A 21,620-nucleotide genomic window follows, 5' to 3' on the forward strand; every position below is an offset into this window, starting at 1 on the left:
AACACGGAACTTGGGGAAACTGGGGAAGATGAAATGAGGGAAAAGAACTGAATTCACAACTAATAATATGCCTTGCCTCGCGAGCAGTCGTCGCGACACTGAACGCCACGGACACCTGTCGCCACTAAGGCGACAGTAGCGCCGCCACGCGGCCAACCCCCTCTCTATTCCGTCTCTACAAAGAGCACCCTGGAACAATACTATAAGACAATATTTGCTACTTTTATTATTAAAATTGTTATTTACCGTAATTATATATTGGAATTACGAATTAATAACAATGTGATGTATGATAATCGATTTAAATTAATTTATAATATCGAATCATGGAATAATAATTATCTAATTTTCAAAAATGTATAAAAATTAATAATAGATGAAAATGTAGAAACTAATTCAGAAATATCTTTATCTATTTGATTAATAACTTCATTTTCTTATCTTCGATATAATAATTTTATCAAAAGTTTGATACAATATGTGAACTTTATTATCGATATTCGCTGATTTGTCAGCAATTGATGTAAAGAATTGTGTCATAAGAACGCAATTAAAAAAGATCTATTATTATATATTACTTTTGAATAAATTTATCAATGATTCATTATTTTATTAGTACAAAGTTCAATTTAAATATGCACATAAATTACGTGACATAATAATGTCTCATTCAAAAGTATTCAAAAGTAATTATAAAGTTAATAATTCAATTATTAAAACTTAAAATATTTAAAAAATTTAATTATTTAACAAAACAATCAATTTAACAAAATCTACACAATACATTTTTTTCCAATAAAGATATTTCTCCTAATTCGACGAATTAGAAAACTTTTTGACAAATTAGAAAATAGAATTTACCACAGGATAAAATTTAGAAAAGAAAAGAAAAAATTGCAAACAACATTTGGGAATGAAATTAGGAAACAGGCCACGTATTCTTTCCAATAACTAAATCCTGGACAAACCCACGAACACGCGTCCACATCACATTGTTTTCCGTCAAAACAATATTGTCGTCAAACAAATTTTAGCGACCTGCTTTCTATGGACCCCCACCATCATTCTTCTGTTCTCTTTTTTTTTTTTTTTTTTTCAATTTTCCGCAAAGATAGGATAAAAGATAGCTAGGGAAGTCCATCCAGCGATTTGTTATTTTCGAGGATGAAGCTTTTCAGAAAGGAAGAGAGAGAGAGAGAAAGAAAAAGACGCATGGGGACCGAAGAGCCAAATGAAACGGCAGGGATGGTAATTGTGCGGTGAAAAAATAATCAGCTGGCGCAGCACGTAGAGCGTAACCGTAAGTGCGGCTGTTCTCATTGTTGTCCCGCTACTACGAGACCCCACGAGGGGTGACAAGCTCACAAAAGGGGCTGCTGGACCCATAGAAACGTGATGGGAGGTAGTTCATGCGGGAGGGTGCCACCGTTGCGATAAAATTCTATAGTGCTCCGGGAAAATATGAGTGACTCGACGGCTAGGAACTGATCGGACAAAGGATTCATCGTTGTCATTGTTGTTGTTAAAATCCCTTTTTCAATCAATATTTTTTGAACCCTATATACTATCATTATACATGAAGTATATTCGATATTTGATGAATCTGTCGACGAAAATCCTCGTGGGTTTTGATAATTTTTGATGCACGAAATTCTTCAATTTTGTTCAACAATAAAGATAGACGTAATATTCCGTCAGGATAGTTTGAATTTTAAAAATTATCGCGACGTAATTGAAAATTCGAGGAAAGATTCGTGCACAGGGGAAGTGACTCCAGAAGACCGACCCTTTGTTGTTAGCACTTTACGTGTAAAACGAAAGAAGGAAAAAAAAAATGCAGAGGAAAGAGGGAGTCTGGAGTAAAAGGAGAGTCTCTTTTCGCACATCCCTCACGAGAAACAATAATGTCGCGTACACTTCCACTCCTTCTAGATGTCGTCTACCCTCTTCTCGTCTTTGTTCGTCTGGCGTTTTTTTCGAGCACTCGTCCTTCTATCCACGGCCATCTACACACTACTTTGCTTCAGCTACTGATCATGAAAAGAATTGCGCGCGAATAGCGAGAATCCGTGTCTCGCTGGAAAATTGAAGAAACGAGAAAAGTTTTGTTGCTTGTTTCGCTCACCCTTCCATACTGTCGTGTGGAACGACAAAATGATAAAACTTCGAACAATATAAATTGTTCGGTTCGCTTTTCAATTAAAAAAAAAAAAAAAAAGAAAAAAAGATAATAATAAATATAAGTGGAAAAATATGATTTAATCACGTCGTATCTGATATGACGTGAAAAACTTGAAGAGACAGGAGAAAGAGAGAGAGAGAGAGAGAAAAAATTGGAAAAAACTCACCGGAATGTAGCCGTCTGGTTGAGGTCTCTCGTTTTTGTCCCTGAAGAAAATTGCTTAGTTACAATCAAGCAGCCACGTGTTTCGGAATTCACGTTCGATTATCGACATGAAACGTACCGATGTCGTCGTTGTATCACAGGTGTCTGCGGAGTGCTGTCATGGATGATCACTTGGGTGGCGTCGATCTCTTCGCATTCTGAACTTTCTTCTCCCGAATCTACATAAATAATATCAATATCAATATATGAAATGCCTATAATATTCTATACCCCTAAGTGCAGCATCTTATTTTATCTCGTACATTTTAATTGAAAAAAAAAAGAATAATAATAATCAACATTAATGTAAACGATACGATATATTGAAATACGAATATATGAGTATTATCTACCACTAAAGATTGCAATATCTTAATCATCATAAAATTTTATTGTCTATATATTTTCCTGACGTCATATAATTTTATTAATGAAACTAGTATGTAATGGAACTATGAATTACGAGATTAAACGACTTTGGTCAAATAAACACGTACCTACAAATTAATGAAATTTCATCTATTTCCTAGAAGAACATAATTGACTCATTTCTCCAACACATTAGTTACACATTACGAGAGTTACAATTACGGTTCGTTATATCCCAAACTTTTCTTTCATCAAGGGAATTAGAATCACTAAAATCCGTTCATACGAATTACTCTATAATCCTATCAGCTCCCCTTTCGACTATTCTAAGCGCGTACGTCTATCCGACAATTCAACGCTCATCCGATTTCTAAAAGGACGAATGCTATTGATCCTCTTCAAAGAGGCACCGCACAATTCTCCCGTTAACAATCCTAATCTCAAACTATTCTAAACCCGGTATCGATTGTATCCGATGCGCAATCCTGATCGATTCTAAATCTCTTTACCCTCCCTTCTCAACTCACCCTCCCCTATGCGTTCGCGTTTACGGATACGAGACAGGACCGGGCTTGGGCACAAGGTGGCCGTGTCTCCCAACAGATCGTCGATATTGGTGTGCTGACCGATGAACAACGGTAACGTGGAAGGGCGTTTCTTCGGCGATGATCTTCTGGATGTTGGTTGCACGTTGTCGTAAGGCGAGTCACGTCCGCCATAATTGTCCGGCGGATCGGGAGGATTTTCCACCTGTGAACAAGACTTAGTTGTAGTGAAATGAAATAAAATTTAATTTGTGTAGTTCTATAACGTATCTTTACTTATCCCGGTTGATAAATTGATTTTATTTCACTCGAAACGATGGACATAAGTTAGTCCTTTTGTTTTAAGGAGAAATTGAAGATGGGTTGAGGATACTTGAAGATGGTGGAAGGAAGTCGTGAGTGGTTGTCTGTAATTGATGAAACTTTTGAGATTTAGTATTTGTAGAGAAAATATTAGCTAGAAGAAATTGTTGCGAAATACTTGACATTGAAGAAAACACGAAGGATCATTAACAAGTTTACTCAATATTGAATGGCAAGAGAAATTGCTTGGATTTAATTGCGGATTTTTATACAGCTAAAACAATATTATCTTCAAATATTCAATTAAAAATATGTATCGTTTACAAAATATCAATAATTTTGTTATGTAAATTTCACATAAATTTTTGTATTGTAATATTATTTAAAAAATATATATGGTAAATCTTTCCTTGTTCTTATAATAAGATGTAATAAAATAAAATCGTAATCAGAATACGATTATTCATCACTTAATTCGAACAAATAATCTTAATTTCTTTAAAAATATTGAATATTCAATAATTGTAAAAAAGAAATTAATATCCCGAGAAAAATATACGATATATTCGTCAATATATCGTTTACGTAAAGTATGCAAAATTTGCATATTTGCATAAAAATCCTCAGTCCATAATCCAATATGCATAAAACGACTTTAAACGTAACGCGATGCGACAACAAAGTTTACACGTTGCCCAGCTTTTAAAGTAACCACTCGATTACTTAAGAGAGGACTTATTAATCAAGTTAAAGACTTGCCACAAAAGCAACTTTATTCTCTCCCCGATGTCAAGTACGCGAGGTTTACGACGCAGGGTATTAACAGGTACCTATACAACCTCGTCAGTTAGGGGCCGTTAAATGAATAATGCACGATATATGATCACTTTACCCCTTCGGGACTGGCACGATCCCCGAGTGGCTCGTCAGCCGGAGGTGGCGGAAACTCGATAGGGAATCTAGAGAGGCTTCTCTTATATATCTCAGGTTCAGGGTTAACACCGATATCGATTCTCTCGAACGATTCGGACGAGTCCGAGGTGCTGTTCGACGTTTCCACAGAAATCTTGACTACACCGTCAGGAACGTTGGACGTGCTGTCCATCCACCATGGTTTCTCACCCGACTCAATGTGCCTGACCTTGTTCGTACATCTGCCGTACGGCTGGCTGTCGTCCACCTCGTCGTTGTAAGCGTTACCGTTCGACGTAGGGGTGGTAGGAATGACTTCGACTCCTTCGGGTACGTTCTCAGGATTGTCGGTCATCCACCACGCTTGCTCTCCAGACTGTTGATGCCTCAATCGATTTCTTCGCTCGTTCGATCGAGCGCTCGAGCAACGGCTCGACTCTCGTTTCGAAATGGATATCACGGACGACGATTGTTTCTTCGACTCGTCGGACGGCGGGGCGTCGCTCGAGCTCAACCACCACGCCCTTTCCTCCGAATCTTGCCTCCACACCGCCGTACGCGACGGTTTTCTCACCTCCTCCGAGAAAGCACTGTCATTTCCGTCCAACCAACGAGTCCTGTCCTCCGAATCTTGCCTCGAAACTGCCGAGGACGATTGTCTCTTCGTTTCCTCCGAGGGGGCGCTATCGTTCGAATCTAACCACCAACCCCTCTCCCCAGATTCTTGTCTCGAAATCGTCGCCGACTGCTTCCTCGCGTCCTCGGATGCCCCGCTGTCGTTCGAGTCTAACCACCACGCTCGTTCCTCCGATTCTTGTCTCCACACTTTGTATTTAAATTTCCCTGGGAACATATAATTAAGGGGAGCGGTTTATCTACGCGGATCGTGGTAATTTACCTCCTTGTTGGGAAGAACGAGGGAACAACTTTTATTAAGCCGATCCAGGGAGGATAATTAAGTGGCTTGCGCCGTTAAATCATTAGTAATTTATGATGTTTGCGAATAACACAAGATACAAATCGGACAAGAATCTCGTAAAAATGTAAATGTAACTCCTTTACATTTTTCTTTCTTTCCCGTAAAATTATAAGTATGCATCACGTCAGATTTAAAATAAAAAGTTACTCATACTCGTCTTACTTACCATCGTCAGGTAAGGTGCTACTGACGGTCGTTTCTTGACTAATATCGTCATTGCACGCGCTTCCCGTTTCGACACCTTCAGGAACGTTTTCGGAGTTCGGATCCATCCACCAAGGCTGTTCCCCGGAAAAATTTCGTCTGATCCTAGCTTGACTCGACTGTCTCCTGTCCTCGTTCCTCTCCGAGTTCGTGAAACTCAAACTTTTCGACAGACTTCTCGACAGAGGCGCCGTTGTCGTCCCTCCGTTCTGCTCCGACCTTTTCACGTCCGCGTTTTCCTCGTTCGAATCTAGCCAACCGCCCGATTTACCCGACTCGCTGGAATCCTGGTGCTTATTCTTGAAAAGATTCGTGACCGGGGCGAGGGCCCTCATCAGAAACGACTTAGCCTCCTCGGTTTTCCCCGAACGATCGCTCCTCGATCTCGGGCTGGACGGTGGTCTCGGCGGTTTATCCGTCGTCAACGACATCTCGTCGGTGGACGAGGCCAACACGCTCGTCCTCGACGATCCAGCGCTCATCTTCCCTTTCTTCTCGCAGAAAGGGGACTTGGACGTTCTCCTCTTGCGCGGCCTCGATCCAGGTCTCGACTGTTTATCGTCCTCCTCCTCCTCCTTCTCCTCCTCCTCCTCCTCCTCCTCGCTGCTCGACGAATTCGAGGAATCCTCGCTGTTCGCGCTCGAACTCGAGCTCCCGTCTTGCTTGCTCCTCTTCCTCGACGGCGATTTCGAGCCACTCCTCGATTTCTCGGTCACGCTCGAAGCGAGGCTGCTCGTCTCGCTTTTCCTATTTATTATACTCTTGGAGGGCGAGGACGACGGTACCCTCAGCCTCGACCTGTTCGATTTCGTAGAGGCTGAGCTGGATTCCGAAGGAACGGCCGGTCGATGGATGTTCGATTCGTAGTTCGGTTCGGATTGCGAATCTTGAGAGCTGACGGACATGCTACGCTCGTTCTTCTTCTTTCTGCTGTACTTGGACTGCGAGGGGTCCCCGTTCTCCATGTTCAACGTCGACTTCCGGAAGTCTTTGTTCACGTACTTGGGCTGCACGATGCCCTTGGACGCCGACGCGACGTCGCTCTTAGGCACAGGTGGTTTGCCACGAGCATCCGGCGAACCGCCTTGTCTCAGATTCACTGAGGAAACGCTCGACACGGACGACTTCCCTGGCGACGGCGGCGGCGTCGCCTTTATTTTTGCACCCTGACTCGTCACCGAACTGGCAGACGACGATTTCGATCTGCCAATTGGCACATTTACAGCGGACCCTTCCGAGGAGTCGGTTCTCGTCGTTTGGCGGCACACATTTTTCGCCGAGCCGCTGCGCGACTGCGGTGTCGTCGATCTGCTCTGCGATGGATTACTGCTTTTATGGGAAAAGTGACAAGTACGTGAGAAAATGTATCGGCTATGGGGGAGAGATATCGAAAAAACGAAAGTTGATCGCTCAAAGTTGATAAAAATAAATGTTAGAGTTTGTTTCTGGTAATGAAACAATTTGGTACAAAGAAATGATTATGATTACGTTTCAATATCTGTCGTCTTTTCGATTATCACTTTGAGTAATCAATTAAATTTCAATCGTTCTTCTTCCGTTCTTAAAAATACAAAATATAAAATGTTTAAGAAAATTTTAAACATTTTACTTTTCTATTCATTCTTTTCATTCATTCTTTCTACAATAACAATAACAAAAAACGTGAGCTATACGATTATTAAAAATATTTAAAGAAAATATTTATTTCGTAAAATTGAGCTGCTACCTTTGAAGAGAATCTTTCGCAGGTGAAACACTATCACTTTTAGACGTAGAGGCTTCTTTACTCGGTTCCTGACAATGTCCTCCCTCCACTATTCTAGACGAGTCATCGAGTTTCGATAATGAGCTAGCGTCAGATTTAGGCGTCGAACTCCTCCTCTCCCGCGGTCCATCCGACTTGCTCGACGAATTCGACGACGATTTCGCAATCTTGCTTTCGTTCTTCGCCGCGATACGACCTAATCTCGGTATCGAAGGTCTCTTCTGACTATTGTTCTCGCTCTTCGACGTCGAACTTTCCCTGCTACTTTGCTGTTCCTCGCTTTTCGAAACGCTTTCTCGAGAATCCGGTGACTTGGCGAGAACACCGGCTTGTTGCGGCGAATCCTCTCTCTTCAAGATCGAAGGGCTCGCCAAACCTTTCCTTTCGCTCTTGCCAACTGTCGTGCACCCACGTCTCTCGCCACCATCATGCACTTTAATCTCCACCTGATTTGAATTTCCTTGCTCGTTGCTCGTTTTCGAATCCGTTTTCGCGAAGCTCAAACCGCCGAACACTTTCTGCTCGTTCTGATTTCTGTTCCCATGAATTTCTTGACTAGAGCTGGGCGATACCTTCGAAGAAGAATCGTTCCTCGAGGCATCGTTCGATCTCGGGAAAGCGAAGCTATTCACCCTCGAATTGGCCGCGTTGCCTCCGTTGAATCCTCTCGCGTACACGCCACTTCCGCTCGAATTCGACGAGAATTTGTCGAGATACGAGGACCACGGTGCCCCCGAGATTCGCCCTCCACCTCCAAATCGAGAGAACCTCGAACCATCCTCCGATCTCTCGCTCTGAACCTCTTGATCCTTTGTCTCCATTTTCTTTCGTACCCGACTCACTTCCTTCTGATTCGCGATACCTATGTCGGCTCTTCTGCTCCTCACGAAGGACGAGGAAGCCGGAGGACTCGGTGATGTACCCCTTGTAACCATCGTAACGGTCTCATTGTCTTTCACTCTGTTCTCGAGTTTCGATTCTTCCGATTTCGCGTATATCTCTTGCGCAGTTTCTTTCGCTGGATTGGCTTTCGCGGCTTCCTCGTCCTTCAAATTCGCCGGCATAGGCTTACTGCCTGAAGTTCGGAACCTGTCCGATCCGGAGTAGCTTATAGCTGCCGGAACTCGGTCGTTGTTGCTTCTCGATGAAAAGAACCTGCTACCAGCTGTCGAGCCGAATCTCGAGGAGATTGGCGCCGAGCTCGATTCGGAGGCACCTGAAAACGTTTCGAGACATTCAGAATCGAGTAAGTTATAGTTTTCCTGGTTCAATATTAATTCCAGATTGTTACGAATTATTGAATATTTCACTTAATAAATCATATCATTTCAAGCATATGAAACTTTTTAGTTATAATTAAATGATTATTTTAGTAATTATATTTGTTCTCTGATTATCATAAAAAATGATATGATTGATAATAATAAAACTCGTAAAAATCGAATGTAGTACGTTAAATAAATTCTTTAAGTAATATTTATAGCTATAAATTAAAGAGATGCGATGATTGGAGAATAGAAAATATTTTGAATACATGATCTTCTGTAAGAGAAACAATTATATTTACTATTATCAATCATTATCACATCAAAGATTAGGTCTAGGTTATTTACATCTTTTTATAATACCCATTTGTTGACATTTTCTAAATTTGTTGTCTCGACAATCTTCTTATTACTAAGAAGATTACCATTAAAAATAAAATAATTTGTAATAATTATTTACAAAGATATTTGTGATAAATTCATTTTTTGATATCGAATAAAATACAATAATAATAGGATATAATAATAAGTAGTAAGCAATAGTAGGATTATTAAATGACAGTTTATCTTCCATTGTGATCTGGGAGGGTAAATTCATTATGGAACAAATTATAGTGCTATTTCCCGCGAGACACATTGCTTTCAAGTGTGAAAATTTATAGCTATAAATATCACGTGCAAAGCTTCTTAGGTATACTGTTTTACGATTCTGCGCATATCTATGGGAACTATCGTCTAACATAGTATTACAGATATATAAATTTAAGATTCCTTTAAAGAAATATTATTTGACAACTGAAATACAACAAGATTAAAGATATTAATAAATGAAATAAATGATTTCCTTACTCTTTTTGTGTAATAACATTTCGAATATTAAAAGATAGAGAGAAAATATTGAAAATATAAAAAAATATCAGTTGAATTTACGAAATTATTACGAAAAACAATTTACAAAAACACCAAATAATACAAAAACCAAAATTCTTCTTTAACTTTTAAAAAATAAATCAATAATGAATAAAGTTTCACATTTCAAATAAACATTATTTCGCGATATAATTTTCGTCTCGGTAATTTAACTTTTAGAAATGAAATAGCAATTATATATGTAAATTAAATTATCCTTGAAAATGTTATTTTTAACAAAATAAAAGGAAAAAGAAGATTCACTCACTAGAAGTGGCACTGGATCGACCGTAGGAGGGGGCTCTCGCGTACATTCTGAACGAGTTAGATTTTCCAACGTTGATTTCCGGGCTTGGCTCGCGAGAATTTCTACCCGAGTTAGGCCGCAATCCACGGTACGAAACCGGCGGATGATCGGCCCTCTCTTTCTTCTCGATCCTGCTCTCGTTTCCATAAGTTCGAGCCAAGCTCGATCCGGGATACGTGTTGGATCCGTATCGCGATACCACGTCGGGCTCTCTGCTCTTCTCGCGGGAAGTGGCACGGTTATATCTGTCCAAAACGGAGGCGGGCCTCTCTGAAGTTTTAGTAGCTGGAAACGAGTACTTCTCGAACAGGGAGGATCTGCTGCTCGATAATGGACTTTTCGCCCCCACGTCCTCCGTCGACGACCTACTCGGGTGAAGTCTACCTTTGTCGGCGTCTTTATTACCTGAAATCGCAATATGCCGTGATTTTTGTATCTCTTACTGTTAAAATCTTTTCTCTGTTAAAATCTTCAAATTTTTATATTTCGAATATATATGTGCGTTATCTGGAGTCGTTTATTAAATTTTTTAATTCAATTAAAGTTCCTCCACGAAATGTAAAGAAAGATTTCTTCTGTATTAAATATATACTTCTTTAAATAGATCTCATAAGAGACTAATTTGAGACAATATCACAAATATTTAATAACTTTTTAAGAATTCTTGCACAATGATATAAAACATATATATATAAAATAGTTATTAAACAAATATATAATAATAACTCGATTTCGATTATAATTTATATCCATTTAATATTTCTTTCTCTATCTTTCCTATTACCAATATCGTCCAATACATATATAACCAATACGTACAACAGTGGAAACAACTTACTGGGATATTTAAAACTAGATTTCTCCTCGTGCTTGTCTTTCTTCAGGAAAGCATTCCCGAATCCGGAAACCCTCTCCTTGGCAGGCAATCGGGTGGAACCGGAACCGACGGTCGAGTAGCTGTTCCTGCAACTCGGAAGGCCGCTTCCTCCAGAGGTCGTCGTCCTCCCGAAACCACCGGCGCCGATTCCAACGTTGACTCTTGATCGGTAGGCGCCACTGTCACCCTGGAAATCAGTGAATCAGTTAGCTGGTCGATCGGACAACATTTATCCCCTGCACCGTTACGCAGGATCGATCGAAGGTGATCGAAAAGCGGGCCGTGTGCCGGAAACGTCGATCGGCTCGGGTTCCACGAGCCGCGGAACAATCGGATTGCGGCGAACTCGCCGAGCAAAATTACCGATCGAGATTGCCCGATTTCTTTTTTTCCAAGGCAGATTTATGCGTGGCCGCTCGTCGCCGCGATAGAATCGCGTGTCACCGAACGTTTTATTGGTGAAATGTGGCATCGATTACGCGACCGGTAAGCCGTGCGGTGAATGACAATGGAGCATTGTGCGTAACCGGGAACAATTTTTCTCTTTTCGAGAAGGCGGAAGAAAGTACAGCGTTCGAGAAAAATTTTACTTTGTAATGATACGTGATTCGTTTCTAATTCCTTTCGACTGATTTTCGTTATAAAATTATGTTTTTTTTCTCTTTTATGTATATATTATATGTATATATAAAGTACAAAGATGAAAATTGATATGTCATAAAATGATTTATATATATTTTGATAATTTATAAATCTATATCTCAATTATTTTTATAAATAATAATTACATAATGAATTTTCATACATCATATTATTCAGAATACGAATAAATGAAAATATATGAATCTAAAGTTCAATTTCGATGAGCAATAGTTAAAAATACTGTGCTCTAATTGCAAATGTATAATAAATATAAGAGATTATACGAAAAGACAGAACATCTTTGTAATCTGCATCGCTCAGGAATGGTCTAGAAATGAAAATTCGTACAATTAACATAATTTTGGCGAATTGCCTCAAGCTTGAAATAGACGGCCCGACCTGACCGGGAGGAATAACCTTCCTGTTTCTGTATAACGGGTGAAACGAGAAATGCATCCATTTCTTCCACTCGAACGCTGTACTTACATTATTATAAATGAAATTACCTTAAAATAATCAATATTGATAATTTAAAAATTGTACAACTTACTCGATTTGATGGAAAAAGCTGAAAATGTAAAAGATGGATAATTCTAAATAATTGCCAAGATAAGAATTCATGAAAAAGTTGAATTTCTAACACATATATAATTTTTCATTACACATTATCTTCACAAATTAATTGTAAAATAATATACAATTTTAAATAAAAATATTTTATCATCTAGTGATATTTCTAAAGTGCTGGTTCCATTTTTTATAAGCGTTTCGAATTCTGTGTTTTAATAATCACGTGATAATATCTACACGAATTCGCATCCACCGAATTCAAAGAAAATTTTCCACCATAAAATTGCTATCAACTTTACATCTGGAAAAATTTATATTACGTAGACAACGTGCCACGTACTTTATCACGTTCACGAATCGTTGAACAAAGCTTCTAAACGTTGCCAGAAAACTAGTTCAATTAATTATCCCTTGTCTTTGAACTCACGTGTTTGTTCATCGTTGTTTATTTTTTCCATTGTTTACAACCCCATCGTGATTCCTTTGCGCGAACTCGGACCCAGCCAAGCTTACACGACACCAACCACGCGATCATAATTTCAATTTAAATTCAATTACATTCTAAAGCTCCGGCATCTTGCGTTCTATCGCGTTCAGATGAGATCCCTCCTCTGGAAGGGAGGAGAGGACTTCGTGCTCGAACTTTCAAAAAGTGCCGTTCGTTATTATGCTAATGCTATTCGGGTGGAGGTGATAATGGAATTACAATGGACGTCCCTTAAGACCGCTAAAACGATTCTTCTCAGCGGAAGTGCCGAAAGCGGCCGGAAACGATAACTCCTTTCGATTCTTTTTTTATATCTGCTCTATTATCGCGGCTCTTTCGCCTGAAAAATCTTGATCTGTCGTTGCTAATATTGTGCTCCAAGGACTACGTAGTTGTAGATCTTGTAGTTTGTTGAATTAAAGCATTAAAATATGATCCATTTGTCGCTGGATGAAATGTAGGGTATTTCGTTTATCTTGAATCCTTTGATATTATTGTATGATAAGCGAGAATGCTTTGTATCTTTTTTCTATGATATCATATTTTTTAATTAAATATAATAAAACAGTAAATTCTCGATATTAGATAATTAATTTTTAATTTCAAATTTTAATCGAAACTCAATGATAAAATTACTTTCGAGTTTCGAAATTTATTTTAATTTTTATAATAGAAGCGAATCACAGATATTTAACGATTCTAAAAAATATGCAATTTAATCCTTAAATTTTCTCATCAAATTAATCAAAACTTTCAAGATGGAGCATCGGTTTTCTACCCGCCATCAATTCATTAGTTATCTTAAAATGCTGGTCGGCTAAGTGAAGTTCCAGGCTGCGCTTTGATGCCAAACTTCGATATTAGTTCAAGAAGTCACCATAAACATTTTAGTAAATGGTCTTTGGCTAAATTCAGAAGGAGAACGTTTGCCAAGAACGAGAACCTGTTAAGGCATCCATTATATAGGCTTTACCAGTCGTTCGTTTAATCGTGTTGTAAATTGTGAGCACGTGAAATACTTTTTCCACAATTTTTGCAATTGGCTGTGGAAATTTTGTTTCCGTAATACGCTTATTCTTTTCTCGACGAAAGTTTACAATGCATTAAAACCTCTTCCCAATAAATCTTGTGATTTCACTTCTTTTCGTTATATTTCTAATATTAAGAAATCTTGTAAATACGTTTCTTAGTGCATTAAATATATAATTGTACTGAAAAATGAAAGAAAAAATAGATTTTTGGAAAAATTAATCCGAATATTGTGCGTATAATTATATAATTGGTAATAATTTAAAGAAAATGCAGAATATATTGAACATAATTTGTTCAAAAGAAAAATTAGATAATCTTTCGTTAGAACTATGACTGCAGCGCAGATGCAAGATGACAAAAATAAAGTTAAATAGAGAATGACGTAATATTTAATCATATGATGAATATGATAATATAAAATATCTATTGTAAACGGAATATTTGTTGTACGAAGGATAAAAAGAGAAAAAAATAAAACATTTTTATAATCAATATTCTAATAAATCATAATTTTTAAAAAGTCTTCCAAAAATAATCATCTCATTTAAATGATTCGTACCGATAACTACGAGTTATATAATTCCACTATATTTAAATAGTGACATTTCTTAATTCTTCCACTTATTAATCATATGTCACACAAAGTTCATTTTTACCGTTCTTCCTTGTCAGCCACCAGAAACTTCTATAGATCATCGTGAAATATAAATTCGATTGTCAAACACATTTACTTATCTATTCTTACACTTGAGGATATCTTGTGAAATACATGATTACTCTATTACAATATTAAAAATTTCACGTGGTATCGGTAAAGCGATTTATAATTCCGTCAAAAACTCTATTTTCATTTGCGAGAGTTGTCTTAAACTTTTTACAGTTTCACTTTTTAGATTTCCCTCAAAGGGAAATAATGAAAAAAATAATAAAAACGAAGAACAATCAAACGATCGAAATACAAAAAAAAGTCGAAAAGAGAAGGAACAATGAACGGTAATATTTAAATGAGTTTCATTGTGGAATGACAATCCAGAATGACGGGGATCTTTTTGTAAAATGAATAACCTCTTCGAACACGTGAAAATATTAAAATAAAAATATGTAAAATGTTGTGAAAAATAGTAAAAGTAAACGTAAGAGAAAATTGATACGAATGCCTTTGTTATCCTGACAGTCTAAGAACGATCGAGGAACGATCGAAGAGATCGTGCCTGATCCAATTTATCAAAGATCGATGAACGAATCGCCCATTCATCGGCTAATCCATCAGAGTATCCAAGTTCTATCCCTCTCTCGACGGAAATCCAGAGGTTTCCACCCTCAATTTAGCCCTCCGTTTCTCGATATTTCGCCGGCGTGGCGAAAAGCTTTCTATTGGCCTGGTCGAATTGAAAGCAGCTCGACCGGGAAATCTTTCGATATTGCTTTATCGTCCATAAAAATGGCTGTTTACAGCCTGGCCATCCTTACCCGAACCGTGAAAACCAGCTTTCCACCCCTTGATCCCGCTTTATCGATAGATAAATCGCAACGGCCGCGAAACGGTTGTTCCTCATGCGCGTTCCATCACTCTCGACTTTTGTTTCGAGGCTTCGAAGCCGGGTATCACTTCCCTGTAATTGAATGTTTTCCAGGGAAAGCTGCCAGTTTAAAAGAGAGCCACGCATCGATGGATAATCGTTTTGATCCGATCAAATTTGATTGGATGAGTTTGCATCGGTCGAACGTTGTGCGTGAAATATTTGTTGACGAAATAGGAATAGTTGGCTAGGAGTTTTTGTACTACATTTTTTTCTTCGATTCAGTGTGGCCATTTTTAAACAGGAAAAGCAAGAACCTCTGTTTTATTTTCATGAATGAGAGATATCATATTTCAGATGCAATATTCATGCAATATAGATATTTCAAAATAATTGTAATTGTAATAATTGTAGAATAAGATTATACGAAACTCTTGAATATATTTTTATATATTCTATTTATTAGTTAATTAAAAGGATATTTAGCAAATTCAAATTTTCGTTATTTCTTTTTACAATTAATATTAGTTGTCTTCGCAACGATAATATAAAATAGTATGATAAAACTTATATAGAATAATATTTGATTAATAAACTCTACGAATAACCGCGTGTTTCAATAATAGAATGTATGAATAATGGGACATCGAGTGGCAAAAGATCTATTCCAATTGGAGTACTATTTCTTGATGTAATAATACGCGTTGTACATAGCTTGTAAAAGATGAGAACTATTAACTTATCTCTATATATAATATTCGCGGAAGTTCTTCATTTAAACAGAATGTTTAAACGGCTACATAAATGCAATAAAACCGATTTCAAAATGGAATCAATTGTAGAATATAAATAAATTATGATAAATGTAAAATATTTTCAAATTTAATCTTTACCGATTTTACTAATTGTAGCTTCTGACATCGATCTTTTTAATCCGATTATTTGTTATAATCCGTGAATTTAATGACATACATTGAAGAAATATCTCATGTATAAATATTCATCAAAAAGATTTACATAATTTATTTCTTTTTTATTTATTATTTACTTCTAAATAATTAAATGTAATATTTTTTGCCACAATTTGTTGAAAGGAATATCTATCCAGAGGCGATGCTTTTCCTGTTTTGTTTTTTGCGTCAAATTATCAGACGCGAAAACTTTCTTAAATTATAAAATTTTTTTCAAATGCAATTGTAAAATGGGAAAAATAAATGGAAATAAAAAAATATCCATAACATGCGTGTATATATAACTTTTTAAAAATAAACGATCATGCGTTAACAAGCAAGACTGAGTATTTGTATCAGATTCATCAATCTCCGCGTTACTGATGAGGATGTGGGCGCCCGATACGATTTAAACGATAGCAACTCGAGGGGAGGCCGACTAATTGAAGAGTGTCAGTCTGATTTAACCTCTGTCAACTGCTCGCATCATTATAATTTACGACGTGCCACCAATTGTCATGAACTCCGTGGAACGAAAACACCGTTTCTTCTTCTTCTTGAAATTACAGAGATGGCGTCGATACTCGACAATTTATAAAAGGCTTGCTTCGAGGCCAAAGAAAACTGTCATAGATAAAAATACATTCGCGCTTGCGAACAAAGCATAAGAATAACAAAGCTGAAATACAGCTTTCTTTTTTATAAATATATATCAATGTCCATTGAACCATAAATATTGCAAAAAAAAAAAAAAGAAAAAAGAACGAAATATAAAAATACTTAATGATTACGAAAAACATCGTGGAAATTTAACAATCATAAATATTACGAACAAAATCTGCATTTTAACACATCGAACATCGAAGCGCGTTTGACATAATGAAACATCGTGAAATATAACGTTATAATTCATTAAACGTTATTTACGAAAAACATGGTGAATTCCATACCGGAAACGGCAACTGTGCCACTTGGCAATTTAATAAACATTTGCATTTTATCGAATTACTCGGTATCACGGAACGATATGAAAAGTTGAAAGCTCGTACGCGTGAACGCGGCAAAGTAATTGCAAATTTAATATTACCACGTATATACGTATACGTCACACGGTTGAAAGGGTTATTAGTATAGCCGGTTGTATTCAGACAGTTCGTACGCTCCTTGCGTTGGTTACATAAATTTAATCTATCTTCTATCCGAGACAGACGCGCGTTTTCTTCCGCAACAAACCGTCACGTTATTTCGCGTTAGATTGCCATTTATTTCAACGTTTTATCCGTGGAATACGGATACCAGAAGGAAACATTGTACACCCGTCTATCCCGGTCAACTCATCGGAATGCAATTCATCAACCTTTGGTAACTTAGAGTCGTCTTTGCAAAATTACATTGTGTATTCCATCATAAAATTGAATTCGATGAGATATCGAGTTGCGGCTTCTAGTTACTTTCTTACTTAAAAAGGAAAGAAAGTATTAAGTGGAATATTATTCGAAGAAATAAAAATACGAGAGAATGGAAAAGAAAAATCACTGTTTCAAATTGTCAAATTCGAATTAATATTTAATTAATGTTTTTATGTTTAACGGGAAGAGTATTTTTAGATTATAAAGTCCAGAAAAATTATTTAAAGTCGAAATTATTTGTAACTATTTCGATATTGAAAATGATACAAATTTCTCTATTTTTTTATTATAATGCAAATTATTATTAATATATAATCTTATGCTTGGAATTGTTATTTCTTATTATCTTATTCTTTTTATTTACCACGATAAATTTAAAGATTTGGATAAAACTTTTTACAACATTTTACAAATTCCAAAGTAAAATAAAGAGTAAACAACGTTACGAACCTCTTTGCATACCTTAAAAACCAAAATGGCGACAGATTAAAATATACTACACGCCATTTCTGGTGACCTCGTGGTCACTGTAACGCGCAAACAAATTCCTTGAATATGAAAATAAATAACGATAATCTTTGCCGTGTTCCTTTCTCCCGAGTTGCGGTCTTCTGACATTTTTATTAAAGGTAACGAACCGTAGATTTCCTTCCTTTGGAGGGAGACACGATTTCCTGTTAAAGAAGGTTTGCTCGAAGACCGAAAAAAACGAAAAAAAAGCGCACAATTTGTCGTATATTTAACGTAAGATAATCCAACGAAAGGATCGAGAGAATTTTCGTGTCGTCTTTGCGGAAATGATCTCGGCCGGAGATTCTATTCCGGTTTCCGGCCATGCACGGATTAATACGATAAAGTAATGCTACATTTTACGGGCACGAGAACACTGAGGAAATGGGATCGGGAAAGCAGGAAATTTAATTTACCTTGGTAATATTCGTTCGAGGAAAATACGTGGTTCTTCCGCTTTTAAAGCTGAATAGACGACAAAATTGTCACTTAGAATTTCATGGATCTTTAAGCATGCATGGAGCACATTTTGTTTAAGTTTAATTTTGTATCGTGTTGTGATTACGATAATCTTTGTAAACTCATTGCAAGCACTTGAAAAAGATACGTATACGCCAAGTCAAGTAAATTTTGTATTATAATTTGAAATTGTTTCTGATTGAAGTGGAAATATCTATTTGTTTTTTTTATTTTGTAAATATTCGATATTTTAAAAATTATATTATTTTTATATTATCTTATAACATTCTTTAATGTAAAATACTTTTTATATAAAAAATTTCTTACGTATATATTTTTCTATAAACGTTTTTATAACATAAAATTTGTAAATAAAATTCATTACTTTAAATTGTAAAATATTACCTTGGATTTTAAACACATTGTATAATGTTTTATGTTGATTTTATTTTATTGTTGCCATAAATAATACTATTGTATCTTAATTATTATAATATTGTGATATTGTTATAATATGCAAGCTTGCAATGAGTTATAATATAACACGATGACATTTATATAAATATATTATCCTCTTGATTTTAAATAAAATAAATAATATTAATACTTAAATAAAATCGAAATAAAATATGGAAGTAAAATAATAATTATAATTAATTAAACTGAGATCTTATTTTCACGCATTATTCGAAATAAAAATAATCGAAAGAAAGCGATAATGTTTACTTTATAAAATGCCGATTAGGCCTGTTCAACGATTCATTTCTACCTTGGTTGTTATTTCACGTTTCACACGTTGGAGCTCGGCCAAGTTTTTCAGTATTTCGATGCATGAATCAAGGAAACGATTTCAACCTCTCTGGGTGGTTCGCGTGACACGTGTACGTCGAAAGTGAATCCCGTATGACATTTTCAGGGCGGATTTTTGGCAAGAATCGTATGCACCTTCGATTTCACTTCCTGGTTTATCCTCCTTCTTACGCAACATTTAATTCTATTCGTGAACAAAACAAATCGATGTATTACATTTTCTGTCGAAGCAGATCCTCTATACTACGTTTCACGAAATATATTTTTGTCGATTAATACAACAGAATAATTTAATATTTCGTATCAAACTATATAATTACCATAAAACAATATTCACTTATTATCAAAATTTGGAATTAATTTATTAAAAAATAATTGCAAAACAATAACTAATTTACCACAATGATCTAAATAAAACTATGAAAAAAAGCAATGCGAATCGACAACAAATAAAAATATATTACAGTCCATTCATTGCATTACTGCTTAAATTTATAATTTCCATATACTTAAAAATTGTGTTTCGTCATCAAGAAAACAATTCAATCACTGGTTCAATAAAAATAAAATATTCCACTTATCGATCATGCAAAAATACGATACAAAGACATAATATTAACGCGTAATGTGTCCAATTAATTTCAGTTTTGCGTGGCAAGCAATTGGAAGCTGAAGATATTTAATGAAGTTTCTCGAGATCGTAGCGAGTGGCGCAAAAGTCTTTCAATGAAAAGCCTTGCCGCCGCGAAAGTGGCGACGAGAGAATGTCAAGAACTAAATGCTTCGACGAAGAAACAGCAACGGCTTCGCCGCGTAATTGGAAAACTTCCGGTGCCGTATAAGTTGCCGGAAGTTGGGGCCGAAGATTCTACCGAGTTTCGATATCAGGAACGTCGAGCCTCTCGATGCTCTTACGAATCGATAAATCAAGCTGAATAACACTTTGATGATTTCTTTTTAATCGTAAGCTATACGTGATTATTTATTTTTTTTATTTTAATGCTTCTTCTGTCTGAAAATTATAGAATCAAATTCTTATTGAAAGCAAAATCCTTTTGTATTTATAATGATAATTTATTGATAATAAACTAATGTTTTTTTTGTATTTATCGTTAAGTTATTTAATAACTTAATTAAAGTACATGTATGTTAATTAATATATAATTAACATATAAAATAAAAAGATTGAGATATTGAAAAGACTAAAGATAAAGAAAAGCTAAAGCTATTTTGGAATATATTCAATTAAGAATATATTCCAAAATAAATTGATTAAAATTTTGTTTAGAAATTAAGATATAAGTATAGAAAGCTATGGAGGAATTTTTATTTTAATTTTTGAATCATCGTGATATTTTCGTGATTGAACAATTTTTGAAATAATAAATTTAAAAGCACTTTTATCATTCTATGAGATATTTTTACTGTTAGATAAATTAAAATTTGAAATTTTATTTAAAAAAAAACAAATAATAATTAACTTTCTTCCTTAAAAATTTAACTTTCTTTCGAAGGAAACTAACAATAAATTTTCAGCCAAAAGAATGCAGTATCGAATCGATTGTTGATTTCTCTCATTTATTATTTCGTTCCTACAATAATAATAATAATCAAATAAAAAGTTCGTCTAAAATCGATAAAATATCGAAGAGGCAATTATTTGTTTCCGTTCATAATTTAAAATTGAAAGATTTTGAAAAGATAAAAACTAATACATTTTTAATATATATTGATCTAATCATTAATTCGCAATACGATTTAAAAAGAGAAGAAAGTTGATGATGATACATATTTCATAGCTCTCTCTGTGCTCAATTCTTCAGTATTGTCGTGCCTGATCGAGGTAAATAATGGAGTGGATAAAACGTCAAATTCTGTCTACTATTTCGCGACGTTTTCAACTTCGTGAATTTTATTATTTAATACCATCCAATGTTTCCATTTCTGCTTTCCTTCTTCGAATTATTTATCCGTCACGAGAAGAAGAAACGTCCATTCTCGATTCACCACATTTTCAACTTTGCACGCTTTAACATTTAACGTATCACTTTTGAATGATTAATTTTTCATACTCGATATTTTTACTTTTATTTATTACGACCGGTATCGCTCTCGTTTCGTATATCTTTCGTTTTCACTCAATGGTCAGATATTATTCAATGTTAGCGAAGAAAATTCTAGTACGACGTACGCCAAGGAGAATGTACAATTTGCAAACGCGATGCATTCCCGAGGGAAAGCCATCTGAGATCTGTCTACTTGCTCTTGCCAGATCATTCAAGAGATAGTTGGCAATTCAACTCTTGAAAACAAATATTTGCAGACATGGTGTATTAAAGTGTCTGCATAAAATACAGAAAGGTACAAAGAAGGATAAGTGGTGAAAAGAGAGATATAAAAATATAAATTT

At 35.9% G+C, this 21,620-nt stretch overlaps 1 protein-coding gene across 6 annotated transcripts in view; it reads right to left on the reverse strand.

Annotated features, from left to right (window-relative positions):
* Positions 1 to 21,620, reverse strand: part of LOC122719302 — a 248,040-nt gene that overhangs the window by 216,284 nt on the left and 10,136 nt on the right. For 5 of the 6 annotated variants that reach the window (XM_043945009.1, XM_043945006.1, XM_043945005.1 and 2 more), the window contains exons 2-9: positions 10,783 to 11,008; positions 9,906 to 10,349; positions 7,425 to 8,679; positions 5,661 to 7,027; positions 4,496 to 5,358; positions 3,283 to 3,505; positions 2,466 to 2,565; positions 2,349 to 2,388 (exon numbers count right to left, since the gene is read on the reverse strand). In XM_043945009.1, the coding sequence (XP_043800944.1) occupies positions 2,349 to 2,388; positions 2,466 to 2,565; positions 3,283 to 3,505; positions 4,496 to 5,358; positions 5,661 to 7,027; positions 7,425 to 8,679; positions 9,906 to 10,349; positions 10,783 to 11,008 (4,518 nt within the window). The remainder of the gene's footprint in view (positions 1 to 2,348; positions 2,389 to 2,465; positions 2,566 to 3,282; positions 3,506 to 4,495; positions 5,359 to 5,660; positions 7,028 to 7,424; positions 8,680 to 9,905; positions 10,350 to 10,782; positions 11,009 to 21,620) is intronic. The other variant, XM_043945004.1, reaches the window with a different exon arrangement.

This window comes from Apis laboriosa, unplaced genomic scaffold (assembly GCF_014066325.1).
Source record: "Apis laboriosa isolate Shangri-la unplaced genomic scaffold, ASM1406632v1 scaffold72_cov160, whole genome shotgun sequence".
NCBI classification, from domain to species: Eukaryota; Metazoa; Arthropoda; class Insecta; order Hymenoptera; family Apidae; genus Apis; species Apis laboriosa.